The sequence below is a fragment of the Gallus gallus genome, chromosome 4 (genome assembly GCF_016699485.2).
Source record: "Gallus gallus isolate bGalGal1 chromosome 4, bGalGal1.mat.broiler.GRCg7b, whole genome shotgun sequence".
In the NCBI taxonomy this organism is placed as follows: Eukaryota; Metazoa; Chordata; class Aves; order Galliformes; family Phasianidae; genus Gallus; species Gallus gallus.
The window spans coordinates 59,729,163-59,746,679 of record NC_052535.1 but is presented as its reverse complement, the minus strand read 5'-3'; the positions used below and the strand labels follow the sequence as shown (position 1 = coordinate 59,746,679).

At 43.9% G+C, this 17,517-nt stretch overlaps 1 protein-coding gene across 4 annotated transcripts in view; it reads left to right on the top strand.

The window, feature by feature from the left end:
• EMCN (endomucin) overlaps positions 1-17,517 on the top strand; it is a 51,394-nt gene that overhangs the window by 299 nt on the left and 33,578 nt on the right. For 2 of the 4 annotated variants that reach the window (NM_001397632.1, NM_001389542.2), the window contains exon 1: positions 7,694-7,860. In NM_001397632.1, coding sequence (NP_001384561.1) covers positions 7,800-7,860 — 61 coding nt within the window. In that variant the 5' untranslated portion in view covers positions 7,694-7,799. Of the gene's footprint in view, positions 1-1,203; positions 1,455-7,693; positions 7,861-17,517 lie in introns of those variants that run through there. The other 2 variants (NM_001397634.1, NM_001397633.1) reach the window with 2 other exon arrangements.

Sequence of the window (17,517 nt, the reverse complement as noted above, 5' to 3'; positions counted from 1 at the left end):
CGAGCTTTTGGTTAGCATTTTCCATTGTGACTGAACAGTCCTAAGTACAGTACGGGGTGGCACGGAACACTGGTAGTCCATTTTGTCTCTTATTTTTTCCTTAAGCAAATTAAAAAAATATTTTAATCTTATCTCAGCTATCTGGAACAAAAATTGAGATGGATTTAAATGTTGTGCATTTCCCAGTTACATGAGGGTGATCTGCAATACCAGCTTTCAGCAGGTGCCCAGATTCTACTATTTTCTGCTGGCTACTTGCTGCTTAACTGTTACATGCTGTGGAAAGCACTGAATCCCTCCTGTATTTCTGAACAAATCAGAAATTGGAAGCACGAAGAACAGGAAAATATTTATGAGATCTGTAGAGGAGCAGATATGCAGTCTGCGAGGAAGCTGAGATGTTGGGGGTAAATTTTGGCATACCACACAGTGATTTTGTCCCCTTTTCTTGGTGGTGCAGTTTCGTTATTATCAGATCAGTCTTCAGACCGGACGTGCATTGTATTTCGTATGTGTCAGAAAATGTCTGCCAGCGGGGCTCGCCCCAATGGCAACAACAGGATGTCTGAAATACAGCAAAGGACTGAAAGCTGGGGGACAGACACTGTGCAGCAACTAAAGTACTGTCTTGTGTATGACAAGAAAGCCATGCAGAGTCCAAGCCTGGAGGTACCAAATGTTAGGGTGCAGGAGATGGTGGGTGGATGCAAAGAAGCACAAGGACAAGCACTGAGCAGAGAGAGACTATCCTGAGACTGTGGCTCTGTGCAGCAAAGCATCTCCCAGGTGTTGGCTTGGAGTGTGAGTTGGTCTCAGGTTCACTATATATGAATTCTGACTCATCTGGTGCCTGTGTGCTCCCTGTCTGCCTCACATCAAATCCTGCAGTGCCTGTTCTTCAGCCCCACATCTTCACTCTTGGAGCCCCCTGGGTCCTATGAGAAGCAAACTATAACCCCAGATCTCACAACAGTGGTGAACCAAAACGGAACAGGGCAAGGAGAAACCTGAGCACTTTATTTTCCCAGTAACTCCTTTCAGGAGTGGATGAAAACATGGGTTTGTAGCAGATGCTGGGATACTGGCACAGCCATGGTGTTGTCTGCCAACAAAGCCATAAGTACTGTGTTGTGTTTAGTACAATGGACTCTTTATGATCAGATATTTTACAATGATCTAAGATGCTTTTTTTTCTGGTATTAGTGGTTTGAAAACAAAGCTAATGCAGGGCTGACAAGAAACCTGAAGCATTTTTCCACTGCTTGTGCAAAGGAAACAAAATGGAAAGGGAGAAGCCATAGAAACTCAGGTCGGCAGAAGACTGATGCCCTTCAACATCATGCACAGGAAGGCTGAGCACAGCTGGGACAGAAAGCACCTCTTGCTTCTCAGTGTTGAGGTACGCTGCATATTCTTCAGCCTGGCTCAAGAAGGATTACCGCAACAAAAACAAGGTATACGTCTGGGGAGATAGTGGCTAGATTTATTCAGGCTTTTGGAAAGTTAAGGCCTCGTTCAAATGCACACTTCTGTTTTGTTTTTTTTCTGAGACAGTCAACAGTGTAATCGCTCCATGCATTTTGAATAACATGAGAACCTCAGACTGACTCACTGTTTCCTATTTCACTAGCTTGGGACAGGATGCAAAGCTTATAAACACATTCCGTTTGAGTCTCTATACAACGTGAAGGTCCTTGCTCAAGTTTACAAGCCCACATTGTTTCAAATCCCTAGAATGACTCTTCAAGGTTCCGCCCATACATAAGCAGCTTTCTTCTCTCTGTCACTGTATTTATGCTTAAGATTCTATCTGACTGGTGAGATAGAAATATCTACATGTCAGTAACTCAAAAAAAGAGAAGGAATGTGGATCTCAAACTGAATCCTTAGAAGAACTCTTGTTGTTTAGGAGCACTCTGCAACTCCAGGTGAGGAGTTTACAAAGCCAAGGAGCAACCACAGCCAACAAAAACATCCAAGAGCAGCTTTTACATACATTACTGAGACCTGAGTAATTGCTCAAGACAGTGAACCAGCTAATAAGGAAGCAGAAATGCTAAATCATGGCTTGAAACAGTGATTGAACACCTGGTGGGAAGGCAGGGCCAGCCCTGGGGAGCTCAGGTGCACGCAATGTGCCTGAGTGACCAGGAGGGGTGGAGCCAGGATCCACCTCTTCCCAGACCTCATTTAAGGGTTGGCAGTGGGGGTATGGGTATCTTGCTGGAGATCCCTGTGTACCTGAGGCCTTCTCAAGGTAAGCAGCTTCTTTATTTCTATGCCTACAGCTGTTGCGTTTGAGCAAGCCCTCACTTGCTGTAGCCTGGGACCTTTCTATTGTGCTATTTCTGCTGTGATTTCTGTCATGTTATACAGGTATAGGGTGAACTGGTGTCCTTCCATTAAAGTAAATTGTCCTCTGGCTTAGAAAAATAAGGATAGTGCACAAAAGATGCTTAAGCATCAGGAGGCTGTAAAATAAGCTGTGGCTCAGTGTGGAAATGCAGTTTTGTGGAACGGGATGATAAAATAAGTGAATGAAGAGCACATGTTCTATCTTCTGCTTTGCTGGCAGCACAGATGGGAGTGCACAGCAAGAGCTACAGAGTAAGCTTGGGCGTGCTTTCATGTCCAGGTCTGCTACGTGTTTTGATGGTGTGTTTTAGCTGGGTTGGGGTTTTTTATTTTTTTCAGAGCATCTGGTATGATGCTTTGTTTTCTTTCTAAGAGAAAAAGAATGTTTACAACACACTGATGTTTATAGTTACTGCTAAGCAAAGTTATGTGGAACCAAGGCCATTCTCAGCAAAGGGCCCAAGGAGCTGGGAAGAAACAGAACTAGTATGTCTGACTTAAGCTGGTTGAAGGGATAATCTATCCCATATGATATCATGCAGAAGAGGTTTTGAAGGGGGTGGGAGTTCATCTTTCTTTCTTTCTTCTGCTGCTTGGGAGCTAGTTGGGCACCAGTGGGGGGTGGTGAGCAATTGCTTGTTATATACATTTATATGTGTGTGTGTATGTATGTATGTATATATATATATATTCATAGCCTATGATCCTCTTTCTTTTCTCAATCTTAGTAAATATTTCTATCTCAACCTATGAGTTCTACTTTATTTCCTGATTACCTTCCTCTATCCCAATGGGGAAAAAAGGACTGAGTGAATGACTGTGTGGTGTTCAGCCACCTGCTGGATTAAACCACAGCACAGTGACATGTGTCAGTTGAATGCATGTGAATCACAAGAACAACATCTTCTGAGATCTGGCACTCCAGCATAGTGGCAGCTATGATCCTATGTATGTGTTCCTGGCTTGTATCAGTTGCAAGCAAATAAATATTGAGCTAGTCCCTTCAAGCATGTTTTCATTCCCCTTAGTATGTCAATAGAGTTTTGGGTATGAAAGAAGAGGGAAAAATGTGCTCTGCAGTAATGAAAATCCTTACAGTCTGTGGGTTTGGGGGGGAGGGAGGGGAAATCCAACAGAAAAGCAAACCAAAAAACCCTCACCAATACCTAAGCCTGATAGTTGGAGTTGTAGTAATTGCATTAGCTCTGGCCTCAAAGGTATCTTTCATGAAAAGAGTACTGAATATGGGCTAAATGCATTTTGGTCTTTAGCACCTACATGAAGGCATCCAGGCACTTAGAGCTTTAGTGATATTTTTCACATTAGTAGCTGCCTCTGAATTGAATAAATAAATGACATTTAAGCATTTCTGTGCTGCAAAAAAAAGGTGGCTATCTTCCTTGCAAGCACTTAAGCACATTTGCAAACCTGATCTTTAGTGTTCTTAATATTATTGTGTGCGGAGGCAGTTGGGTGCTGACACTTCTATTCCCTGAGAAGTTCCAGTACTTTCATAAATGATTCAGAACAAAACATCTACATCTTAAAATGTCCCCCAGAATGGATTTTGACAGTAACTTCTATATGTTATAATGTCTTGGATTAGAGCTGCTGTATTCAAGTTCTCTAGCGTTCCACTTTACATTCAAATTTTAATGTATGAAGTAGACTGAAATGATATTTTGATTTTATTTTTTTTCAAAATAATAGGAAGCATAACTAAGCAATGTACCTCTATGCTGTTCACAGCCTTGTTTTTCAACATAAGTTAATCCTGCTTGTGGGAGTTTAAATAAACACACAGATAAGTAATAGGTAAGCCAGAAGTAATTTCTGGTAAAGTATCTTTTAAATACTTTTGCTGCAACACATACGTAGGGGGGAAAAAAAATGAGATTGTCATCTTTTTATCATTCTGCTTCAACTAACCATCAGTGGAAGGAATCGTGAGCATCACTTGGAAAAGACTGGCAAATCTGGTCACTGTTTTCATAGCATAGAAAGTCACCAATGACTGTGTGTCTTCTTATTTTTGCTTTTGTGAAAACATAGAGGAACTTTCTCTTTGTGCCCACATCGGAAATTTCCCACAGCCTGAAGCAAGGCAACGCAGCTATCTGTATCATTTCCTGTTTTATGCAGCCATGCTTCAGGAATATTGAAGAACATGTGAAATTTCTACATTTTCCAAATCTGAAGGGGATTATTTGAACCTCAAAGGAGTACTGTGCAGAAGAAAGTCATGTTTTGCTGCAAGCAATGTGAACTAAGAAAGAATATATAAATACAGTCAGGGACCAATAAATCTGTAACTGCAAATCCACGGTGGCGGTAAATGGTTTCCCTTTAATGATGAAATACCACACTGGCAAAAATAAATATGTAACTTGGGCTACCCAGCAATCATTGGGCTACAAAATACTGAGATAGTTTAGAACAGAGAGCCCTTTCATTCTCTAGTGCGAAGTCCCATTTCAAGTTTTCTTCTGTGACTATGAGGGCTAAAAATCTTACTTGAAAAAAGTATGGAAATGGAGACTGTTACACAGCCACTTGCTCTGGAGCTCTAAGTGGAACTCCAGATAGTTCAGAACTGGCAGTGATGCTACAGTTGGCAGCATTACCGATGACCAAATCTCTCTTTATAACACAAAGCACACACTGGCACTGAAGCTCCATTTCTTGGTTTGAGGAAAGGAAGAAAAATATTTATTTGATAAAGAAAAACTTACTGGCTGATGGAGGGGGGGAAAAAGAGAAGGGCTTCTTTTATCGTACATGTAGCAAAAGAGTATCCCTCTACAATGATTTCTGGGAGATTTTGAAGCCATAAGTGATTCCTTTTTAATAAAACAAATGTTTCCTTTGACAAGAGGGATGAGAATCTCTTCTTAAGCTCAGAGACTACAGCTTAGCTTTGGCCAGGGTTTTTCTTTCAGTGACTTATTTCATCTGCTCTGCTCCTATTCCAATCATTCCTTCCTGTTTGTGCTGTTGCTCATCCTATCAAGTTTGCCCTAGCAAATACTGGCTGCCTTTACTGCTGACATTAGGGGCATTCTTAGAAGGTCACAGTTGTCTTAAATTGCCTTAGGACTCTTCATGACAACTCAAATTTCTATACATGGTATCAGGCAGAGAGACATGGTCCTTTCTGTTTCTTTCCCTTCCATACCCTTGCATGAGGCTCAGGAGCCTGTCCACTCATGTACCTGCAGTATGGGCAGCTTCTGCAGAGCTGCAACGCACCATACTCTCTCTGACTTCATTGAGCTGCAGGTAACCGCCACCATCCTCAGTGCTTTGAGGAATCCTTTGGATACTGCTACTCAGCATGAACAGCACTGAATCAAATCAACATTCTCTTGAGCACTCAGTTTCTCTGGGCCTCAAAAAACCAGGAAGGCATCCTTTCTTCAGGCTTCTTTGAATTTACTAAGGAAGTTTCATTTCAGTCAGTAAAATAACAGTTCTTTCTGTATCATTTCTTAGAAGGAAATTTCAGGTTGTGGTTTGGCAATGCAGGAAGGTTAGAGATCATCTTATTGCACTGGAACCAGCACTAACCTGGGATGATTCACTCTCCAAGGTCTTATTTATCTTTGTGATTAAAGGCTTTCTGCTGCACTGGTTGCTGTTTTCTGGGCCAGTCTAACTTCACGTCCTATGCTGGCACAAAACAAGCATTAAGAACAGAAGGCTGGCAAAGAACTCCCTGCTGTATGCTCTGACCCACTTGACAAGAGTGTCATAATGTGGTCCACCTCTGTTCTGAGTCAAACTTGTATTACTGTGAGATCTTTTCCAATGATGGAGAAAATGCAGCCCTGCTAAGGAGAACTTGTGGGTTTGCATCTCCCATAACTGCTAACAGATAAGCCTGTCCAAGTGAAGTGCCAGCAACTCATTGTCTGCCACTAGCTTTCTACTGATCACCAGCTTCTGTCACCTGCAATAGGCAGAGAATATGTCATAGCTTTAAGATATAGAAATGGAATTTAACTAGACAAAAATTATTCCATGCAGACTTCTGATCTGCTGCTGCTTTCACATGAGTCAAACAGCACTGCTGTTGGAAGCACTAGCTGAGTTCCAAGGAGTTCCTGCATGTGAATCTCTTCCAAAACTTCCCTTTTTAGTGAGAAGGAGCCACGAGGAAAAAGAATATCTTAATTACTACTGTAGTTAGGGTTGACTATTTAATGAGTCAGGCTGTATATGAGGTCAGTTTTGCCTCTTAATTTTCCTGAGAACTGGCAGAGAGGGACGTGAGTAAACATACTGCACCACCCTCTCATTGGGTGTGAAGCTTTGTGATTAATTGTCATCAGCTGTATAAAATCATTAGAGTGCAGAGCATGAGTGCATTGCAAGACAGTGTTCTGACTTCCATTAACTTTGGAGCTCTGTTTGGGTCTCTTCCACATCCTCCAAAGAAAGGGCTGTGGGAAGATGAGATGCTGCTGTTTTTCAGATCAGCTGGGCCAGCCCTCTGCTAGCCCCTCAGGTGGATTCTCCTCTGGGGGCTGTGTCCTCACCACAGCACAGCAAGTCAGCACTGCAGGTACCTTTGCAGAAGGACACCAAATTCTTTCCTCTGCTAATGGACCAGACTCGGGGAGAAAGATGCTCCCCTTGCTGCAGCAACATGACATGATACAGCCAAGCATAACTCTCTTCAAATGAGTATCTCATGCCGGAACTAAGGAAGGGCTGCTGTGAATGTGGGTGAGTTTTCCTCTTGTGTGCTTGCAGGATGTATTACCATCCATTGAAGACATCGTGCCAGAGTTTGACCTCCACTGGTCAAAGCTATTCCAGGGGCAGTGGGCCTAGCATCAGACCCAGAGCCTGTTCACACCAGGCATACTGCTGGGGCTGTGTCCCCAGCCTGTGCTGGTGTCCCCCTGGGACAGCACCTCTCAGGGAGGCATGCTCTGCTGGCTGTGATCTTTCCCAAAGCCACTGGATAGCACACAAGAGGAGCTGGTAGGAGCTCCAGCTGCTCACTTCACCCCTCCATCCCTGACTGCCTTATTCCCAACGCCCAAGCTGCCTTGCTGTTACTGGATGTCCCCTTAAAGTACCCCCAGATGTGGTGTGAAAGGCGGTGATGTATAGCCTATTCTAAAGAAAGATCCGCCTCTGTTCAGAAACTTCCCTGACCCCTTGGCCGAAGAAGAACAAAATAACGTATTAACAAAAACACAGTTGGCTGCCAAAGAAAAGGAGTTCCTGTAAGGACTGAAACAATAAATCTCCTCCGTGCTGAACTCCCAGAGGGAGTATGCTGTGTTTCCTCCTGTTCTTTATCAAAGTCCCCAAAATAAGCAGGAATGGGCAGTGACGAGGCACTGTCTCCATGGAGTAATTAGGGCCCGCAGAGTCTACAGGAGCACTCCCTGCCCAGCTGTGCGCGGGAGAGCTGCACACCGCCACCCAGCATGGAGCTCCTGGGGACTGCCTGCCTCCTCCTCGCTGCGCTCTGTACCTGTGCTCTGGGTCGTAAGTTTTTGGACTTCTTTCAGCTCAGCTTGTCAGTGTTTTGCAAGCAGAGGCTTAGCTGGCAGGAGTCGTGGGTGGGTTTTGTTCAGAGTTTTTTTTGGGAGTTTGGGGTTTTTGTTACTGCAGCGCAGCAAGTGGAAGACCACGTGCTGGAGTAGAAGGCACTCACTGGTAGCTGAGCTGTATGTGCTCTGAGAAAACTTTCCTGCTGTTGTGCTTTTGGTGACAGGTCCCTTTCTGGGCATCACGGAGCTAGCTCCTCAGTGTGAGAGGAGTTAGAAGCAGTTCTCTGTTCTGTTTTCCTTTGAGAGAACTTCTCTGTTCTGTTTTCCTTTGCTGAACTGTAGCATCTGTTGTAGAGAGGGCTTAAAGAGGGTGTTGAAGTGTCTGTCAGGTTTGGGGAACGCTGCTTTTGCAGATCATGCCTATCCTGGTGGACTTCCCTGGATCTCTACTAGCAGTAATTTTGGCTGGGGGTGTCTCTTGGGAACAGGCTAGGATTTACCCTCAGAGAAATGGGGTCTTGGGGGCATTTATAATGTACCAAATAACAAGGGATGCAAGCCTGAGAGCAATACTAGTAACTGAGTGTGGTATCTTTTAATAGTGATACTGAGACGCACAGATTGAATATAGCCTGTGTTCAGATGATCCCTGAACTGCTACTTGCGTTATTGCTGAGCCTGAGAGATGCTGCTTTTAAAGGGAAGTTAACCAGTAAATCCTGGAATGGTGAGAAAGACTGTAACAATGATGAGTCTATCATCACCTTTGTCAAAAGATGCATTTGAAGTCAATTCTACGTTCTCTCCGTGCTTTAACTTGCCGACCCTGTGGTGTGCACACGCATAACCAGAGTTGTAGATTGCCTCTAAATGATTTTGTGAGTCAGAAGTTAAAAGTAACACCAGGTTAACTGCTCAGTTAATGAACTTCTGCTAGATGCGGTGAAATCTAGATGTGTCTTTTGTGGTGTAGGTTATGTCACTGTCTGGGCTCACCGCTGTTAGGAAAAAAAAAAAAAATCAATACATGAGATTAAAAATAACGTAGTAATGTAGTGCCAGAGAAAGAAATGCTTCTAAAACTATGTTAAGTAAATATGAGCCCTGAAAATCTGCTTTGAGGTACTATATTTTCTCTGTCTGCTACTCCCAGTAAAAATAGCCTTCCTGTCATTGTTAAACCTTTTAATTTCACAACTTCTGAAAAGCAAAGCCGAGCTGGATCAAAAGGAACATATGTAACACAGGAGTCCATAAAGCTTATCGGGAGGCAGCACACAGGGGTGGGAGGAACTCTGTCAGTTTTACACAACCCTTTCTTTAAAAAGGATTTTCCCTCCTCAGCATGATATGAGTGGGGCAGAAACGATGACAGTGAATGAGCAAACTTCCCATAGGGCACGTTTGCTCTGTAACTTTGCGCTCCACTCAGTTTTGATTCTCTAGAAGTGTTTATTTAAAGGTTTTATTGCAAGACAATCGTAATAATTCTGCTGGTGAACTCATGAGCAAATCAAAAATATGTTTGGCTATATGTCTCTTTCTGCATCGTCCAAGTAAAAGAAAACGGTCTGATCAAACGTCCTTCTTTCTTCTGTGCCGTCACTCACAGAGAATAATGCAAGCTGGCAGCCTGGACTTTCTTACATATTTATTACCTGGTAAAGCAGAAACAGTTTTATGCAGTTTTATTGTCTAATTTATTCAGTCGGGCCAAAATCTTTGGATTTCCACTATTTGTGATCACCGAGGTATTCTGTAGATCCGGGCTGCAATAGCAGGACCTGATTATCTGGGGAAAGGATGGCTCACAAGGAGGCTGACACTGGCCCCCTGAGTGTGCAGTCTCCCTTGTTCTGAGCAGCAGCGAGGCATTGCTCCAGTTGCTTAGAAACACCTTTAGAATTTTTAAAATTATGCTCAGTAAAAAAAAAAAGAGAGGAAAAAAAGAGAAGGTCAGATCACACTCGAGCATTTTAATACTCTCTCTCCCAGGTTTGGGAGCGGTTTATCTCCAAGTTTGCTGAGAAGAACCATGCGTGGGTTTGCATCCTTCTCACAGAAAACACACAAGCTGCCTGTCTTTGCATCATCTGCAAGCCATGCAGAGGGGGACCAGAGTGTTTCCATTGTGTTTAGTAAAGGCTGTGCCCAGGCTCCTGCAGGACTTCTGCATCTTATGCCTTGCCTTCAGCCTGAGTGAGGGTAGGGCTTTCTTGGTAATCTTCTAACTCACCTTGGAATCCTGCATCTTCAGAGTCCCTCTGTTGTGGTGGGATCTACCCTTTGCCAGCGTGTTACTGGAGCTGGTTTGTGTGTAGATGAGGAGAATGAGGGCCTTCTGGCACCCTCTTTCTTCTCCCTGGGATTTTCCCGTCCTTTAAGAGCAAAATGATGCACTGTAGGCAGGAGTTCTTTCCTGATCATCTCAAAATGCTCTGTTTCAACATACTGCCCTCCATTTTTCCCTGCTCCAAAATGCATCTCAAATAGAAATGCTTTCAGGATCAGTTCAGGACATTTCCAGCTTTAAACAGCAGTGCACTACAATGGGTCTTAACCGCCGAAGGTCAGTGACCAGATATAAAAGCTTATCTGCCTTTGTGATGTGTCTGTAGTGCAACACAGCTTCCTTCCAGCCTGGGCATCCAGGTTTCTCTCCTACACAGATAACAGCAGAAAATTTAGGGCTAGTGCTCATCTTAGCATCAGCCTGGAGGTGTTCAGGTTCTACGAGCTGCAACGTGCTGCCTGGCATTGTGGATGCACCACGGATGAGCCTATTAATGTCTGATTAGTGACCCCTGTTGACGGTGAGCAGTACCTTTGCTGTCCACAAAACTGACGGCACTGTGAAATAAAACAAAGCCACTTTTCACTCTGGGAGCAAAACTTGGCATGGAGAGTCTGGAGCCGCTCCTTACGCTGCGGAACAACCCTGAGCTAGGCACTTCCCAACTCCTTTCCTGTGAGGGGATGCTGTAGTGCCTGAGGTGTCACCCCGACCCCATCTCACTGTGGTTATGACAGCCCAAGGGAAGTCCCACCGGAGCAGGGTTCCTGCAGCACGCACATACATTTGCGGTTGCCTGAACTCTGCTTTTCTCAGTGTTAACTAGAGGAGATGGGCAGCCTTCCCTTTTCTACCTCAGCTCACACGTCTTCAAGTCCTTTAAAAAAAAAAATAATACAGTTCAGTACTAACTTAACCATTTTGAGCAGTTAGAGATTCTGAGCAGGGGTCCCCGCTCTCTGGTTATTGTTTGTGGCTGTGCTCTGGGGGAGACCAAAAGTGTGCAGGCTCTCACAGTCAGATCGCGCCTACCTCTGCAAATGTGAGAAATGTGAATAGGGTTTAGATAGCTGCCTTTTCATGCTGGAACCTGAACTTGAATGTCTTGAGAGTTCGCCTGTTGTGGGGAAAAGTCTTTTAGGTACTTCCATCACTTCTAGCAGTCTGCGAAGAAAACCATGTGTTCTAGCCCCAAACCTGAATGCAAGTTTGCTGCATTTACTGAGGTGATGAGCAGATGGCTTAATACCTGCTTGGTAAGAAGAGAGTGAACTGCAGCCAAAATTAGTAGCAACTGATAGTGAAGGGCGCATTGCCTGCAGCCTTCAGCTTCAAACCTGGAAGCATAACACTATATAACAGACTCAACAATGGTTGTCTCCTCTGAAAATGTACCAGTATGTTTTCTTTCTTGTTTAGCCGTGTCTTTCATCTGAATTATAAGCAGTCCTCAGTCTTTTCAAATAAGGAAAAAAGATTTGCTGAAGCTTGTATTCTGTCTTGTTTCTCCAAATAGGAAAGGACCTTGATTTTTTTTGTCTCCTTTTTTTATATATATATTTAATATCTATTTGGGTCCTGTGTAGAAAAACCTGCAAAAACACCAAAGAAAAATAATCTTTACAAAATTTTCATCCTGAGGAAGGGAGCACTTTGGACCGGTACCTCTTGGTAGCTAGACTAACATCCCAATCCGAAGGGAAGTCAATTCCCACATCACAATCCTGTGGAGAAGGCATCATCGCTTCTGTTTCTCGTGAGGAGGGGCTTTTTTTGTCTGTATTTTCTGCTGAGATAAACTCAAGAAAGACCCTGTAACGGTTTTATTTGGCAATTCTGTCAATCAAGAGAGTGTATTGGACTTGTATTTAGAAATAACAGCTGCTCCCCATACACAAGTCAGGAATTACAGACCTGGCGCTGCTAGAAGATAAACATTTCCTTTTGGGTTCAGCTAGAACCCTAAAAATATGTATCCCAGATTTCATGAGAGAAGTCAGCACCCCAAGTCACACCAGGACCAGGACCTGCCATGCAAACCATTGACGTGTTCAGCAGAGTAGTGATACTTGGTGTTTGTCTTGCCAAGGTGAGCTGTTGGATGCCCTGTCACTGGCACACTGCGTCAGCCAGGCCAACCCGCTGGAGGAGACATACTTTGTCAATTCCACGCTTATAACAGGGCGAGGATTTTCTAACTCTTTTTAAATGGACAGTGGATGCTTGCCTGACTTTGCTACAGGTGAAAATACCAACCTATTTATCAACAGAGTATTCTCACAGCAGCTTTTAATCTCTTTTTCCAATGGCACTAACCTGCACCTGAGTGTTAGCTGCACACTTTAGATAGCAATGCGTCTCAGGTCACTGAAACTGCAGAGCTGGTGGCACATGGTTGTGCATCACATTTATCTGCTGCAACCTTTTTGCCTTGTCTTATCTCTCTCATGAAATTACATGTTTTGCCAGTATGGGAGCACTACCCCCACCTTGCTTTCTGAAGATTGCTACAAGATACATAATCATTTCCAAAGGCACAATCGGTTTGTCTTAATGCCTTGAGTTCCCAGGGTAGTGCTTGGTTTGAGTCAATGTAATCAAATCTTTAGGATTAAATTAATGAAATCCCTGATTATATTAATGAGATGTTTGTGCTTCCTGAAGATTTCTTTCTTAATCTTCAGCAGGAGATGGATGTCATACTGGGGCTTGACAGGTTTGGCAAATGAGGTAACAACTAATAAGAATGGCAAAAGATTTGGATTTTAGATAGTGTGAGGAAAACACTGCCAGCATACTTACTGTCCTTGGCCAAGGATTTGCATTACTTTCCTCTGTAAAATGCACTACTTACTTTTTGAGGCATGTTTTTATTACAGGAAAGACGTTTGAATTGACAGGAGTCATTTTTGACTTGTTTTTTCACTTCTTCACATGCTCAGTGTTGAGCCTAGGCTTTTATTGGAAATACAATGTTGATAACCTTCTAGATGCGTGTGAGGTGGTATTTATTTTGGTGTGAGCACAACTCTATTTGATAGATGAAATACTCTTCCTCATCTTGGCATGGATTATATATCACACCAATATAGATGAGGTAAATATCACTGTTTGTGAACTCACTCAAAGACTGTGGAAGCAAAAATACCAATATGCATTATTAGATGAAATGGGGAAAAAGTCAACAATTGATCTGGCAAGAGAAATTCAAGCATTTTCACCACAGATTCTGGACTACTCCATGCCTGGGACTGAGGGGTGGTTCTGGGCATGATTTGTAGCTGATGCTTCCACTGCCATTCAGGGTCCCCAAAAGCCAAGGTACTGCCCCACGGTCACAGCTGTTGTCCATCTCCCCCAGTTCTTCCAGGTAGTCGTAAAGGCAGAAATCCAAGGAAGTATTTGGGGCCAGCTTAGATCTTGGTAGTTTTTACTCATTTATGCAAAGGACTGTTGAAATTTCTTTCTGGAAAATAGGGAATTCTTTGATTCTGGAGATCTTTGAACATTCTGCAGCATTTAACTCTGCTTTGCCAAAAAGGTCTTGGAAATGATAAACACTGAGCACTGCAAAGCTGGATGCCCAGAAATCTTGTTATGGTTGAGCACCTTTAGGTTCCCTCTGATAAGTCTTTTCTTACACGAGCAAGTTGTTATAGTGCATTAATGTCTTCACTGTGGTTCAGAAGGCAGCAAATGTATTTACCATACAGTGTGCTTCCCTTGGAACAGCTCACTAACGTAGTTTCCAACGTGTAACAACAGGAAGAACTTACTGAAGTTAAATGCCAAAGGGTCCTGTACATGAGATATGCCAATGACAGAAAGAGAAATGCCTGGCGCAGGTTTTAGAGGTGAAAGCGGATGAATGCAGGACTTCTTTATTTTTGTTCTCAACATTTTTTTTATCTGCTCTGGTTCAAATGGCTTTAGCATATTCATTAATTCCCTCTGCACACTGCTACCTGTACAAATAGAATCGTGCAGCCAGTGTCACTCCATGCTGCTGGGTTTAATTGAACTAGCACACAATTTACCTTACAGGTTTTCTAACCCATTCTCGCAATGTGCCATCTGCTTTGTCACCCCAACTGCTTTCACCTGGCCTTTCCACAAACTGGTACAAAACACTGTTTTCAAGGACTAACACTGGAAAATGAGGCTTGATCACTTCAGGAGAAAATGGTCAAGTGAGAAGGGTTTGCAAAGGAAGTGATAATTGATTTGCAATAGTCGTAATTATCACAGTGAACGAAGTTGCACTAGTTGCCCATAAAAGTGCAAGAGGCATCTACAACTGTACTCCCGTCCCCATTTTGGACATTCCCCTTGGAGCACTCAGTACCACTCAGGCTGTGTGCTGGACTTTGTGAAGTCGCGAGGAGGGACCTGGGTGAGTGTGGAACTACACTGGGATGGAAGCAATGCACAATGTTTCCACTGGAGTTTTCTGGCTGCTGATGCTGCAGATGCTCTCAGAGCGCTGCCAGGAGCAGAGCACGGGCAGCTGTGGCTGAAGCCAGTGTAGGGCTGGTCCCGGATGTGCTAAAAATGACTACATGGCAGCAGAGGCTGCAGTAGCCCTTTCCTGATCTGTAAATTACTCACGTTGCTGGAGATGCACTTGGGTAGCCAATGCTGGGCTGAGGAAACACAAACACAATAATTATGACTTTGCATATCAGGGGGAGAATTGCCTGTCCACCCAGGCTCCGCTTCCCCTCACACTCCTTCGTGTCTGCCCTACCCCAGCACGCCCTTTCCTGAGAAACGAAAATAGGCCTGCAAATGGCACAGTGAGCACAGCACCGTGAGCATCAACGTCTTGTTCTTTCCTGTGCAGGGCAAAGGATCTCCTTTTATCCTTTCTCCTTCTCTATTCAGCACTGCACGGCATGTAAAAAGCTCTTTCTGGTATAAAAGTGCACTCATTGAAGACATTTAAAAACTGATTTAGCATGACTAATGCAGGGGGGTGGCAGTTTGTTTTTCATCCTATATCATAACCCCTCAGTAACTCCTACCTTTTATCTTACACAGAGATGGGCAAATACATCACCATCAAAGGGTGACAGTCTACTGCTTTAAACAGCCTTAAAGGGTTTAATTAAAACCTTTTAAATAGGTTTAGCAGGTTTAAATAAAGAGAAGCGTGGAGCTTGGAGTCTTTGTCCGAGGCAGGCTGGCGTGCTGATGAGCATGCTGAGCACAGTTATTACTTTATGGAGTGCAAATGACATTCTCATCCCTCTTCAGCACACAGCACTGAAGATATCCACCAAGCTTCACACAGGAGCAGAAAGTGCACTGAGGAAGCTTGCAGTTAGGAGGGCTTGGCTGGGAGTTTGTGTTTCTATTATATATGAAACCCAAGAAACTGGCCCAGACTTTGGTGGCCACGCATGCAATGCAGGGGCCAAAGCTTCATTTCCTGCCTCCATCCTGCTCCCCCTGGGAGAAATGGCTGTGGCTCCCTCCCTTTCCTTCCTCCCTTCTGTGACAGCAGCCTGCTCAGGAGCCCCAGTGGAGGAGGAAAAGGCCGAACCTTAGCAGATCTCAGCCTGTGTTATGTGTGCCTTCAGTGTGCTGCTGAGAGATGTGAATGAAAGAGAGGCAGCCGGAAACAGGGCCTCCCTCCCTGCATTTTGCTTTGAGCACTGCCTGTAGCATCTGACTTCACCTCACAGGGCTTCACCTCAAATATGACCAATGGTACATTGCTCACAGCCCACGTTGTCCTTCCAGTCAATGCAGTAGGGTTCTCAGGACAGAAAGCAGCAAGCTGGAGAAATGCTTTTCAGTCCTGACACAAATCAATGTTGTTTGGGTTTGGAGAAGTTTCATCTCGTGATTTCTGTGTTGACAGAATTTTTTCTGATGAAATTGGAGGTTCTTAGGATTTAGCCAAATGGGGTGGGTAAAGTTCTCTGCTCTTAAAGCCACGTGTGTCTTGAACCTGCAGTTTTCTTGATAATGCATTTCTCTTAGTACTCGGTAGCTCTAATTTGTGTACTTAGAACAAAAGTGAAAAGCAACAACAGAAGGTTGCTTTAGAAGAATTAAAACAGTTTGCAGAAACACTGAGAGAAGACTGAACAACAGTTATCAAGAATTAAGTCCCTTTCCCTGCTCTGCCCTTTGGTTCAGCTTTCTGCTGTCTTTTCAGAGGGCTGATTGTACATGGAACAGTGCTAAATGTTGAGGAAGCTGCAAATGTAAACTTTGCATCTTGCATATATGTTATTATTCTCTATACGGGCAGATCTGTGGATGCAGCTGAAGCCTTGAACAGCAGATCTCTCTTTATTGTATGACTATTTTAATGATAACGTGGTACTATTTTGTGTTGCGGTGTGTAGTCCTCCAAAAAAGAAGAGTGTGCTGATTGGAGAATGGGGCACAGGAAGTGACTGCATGGCAAATGCACAAAAAAACACAAGCTGATCTGAATGTGTCAGATTAAGTACCAGAAGCTTCACCTAAATTAATTAAACTGCACTGTCCCACATAGCCTTACTGCAAAGGCTGTGCTGGGCTGTAGAAAGGCCATGTGGAAGGCTTCTTTGTGTATCAGGAGTTAAAGCCTAAACTTGACTCCTAAATTTAATGTATTTGAGTGCATTTGAGTTCAGTTTGGAGGTCTTGAGCGAAGTCTGAGCAGGTCCAAAACTTGTTTTGGCTCCCTGCACATGGGAGTGATGTTTGTGCAATGGGAGGTTGGCAGCAGATGCTCAACTCATCTGGGCAGAGCGTTTTCTTCTTTGGAGGGTGCTACACAAAAGTGTACTGCAGAAGAAGAGAAATCTATCTCAAGATTTCGGGCAGAAGGCAGTGAAGCAGGAAAGTGAAATGGATAAGGAGAGAAAACAGAAATAAGAGTAGCAAGAGAACTACACTGAGTCTGGAGGAAAAAAAAAAAAAAAACAGGTAAGAGAATAAAGAGACGAAGCAGCAATAAGTGAGAACCAAAGAAAAAATGCAATAAACAACACAGCTCAGAGGTAAGAGTGAGGAGGTTGTACATGCTGTTAGGCAGCAGCAGTTTGTGGGGAGCTCTGAGAATGCCAGGACCAGCTCTTGTTCCAGGCTGGCTGTGCCTTCCTACAGCAGGGGGGTGAGGCAGGCAGCCTGTCCATGGGCCGGATGGAGTACCCCCAGACTGTGCTGTCTGGGAAAGGGCCACACTTTATTTCTGCCAGTGTGGAGAGACAGAATGCAAGAAAGCGACTTGGACTTCTGCATGTCTTGTGTACAATTGCAAAGGCCCATGTCTGTCTGTCTGACCCCGACTGACATACATGAAATGGAAAACACCACCTGCAGATTCCACAGTATAGCCTTGAAGTAGAGAAATAGCAC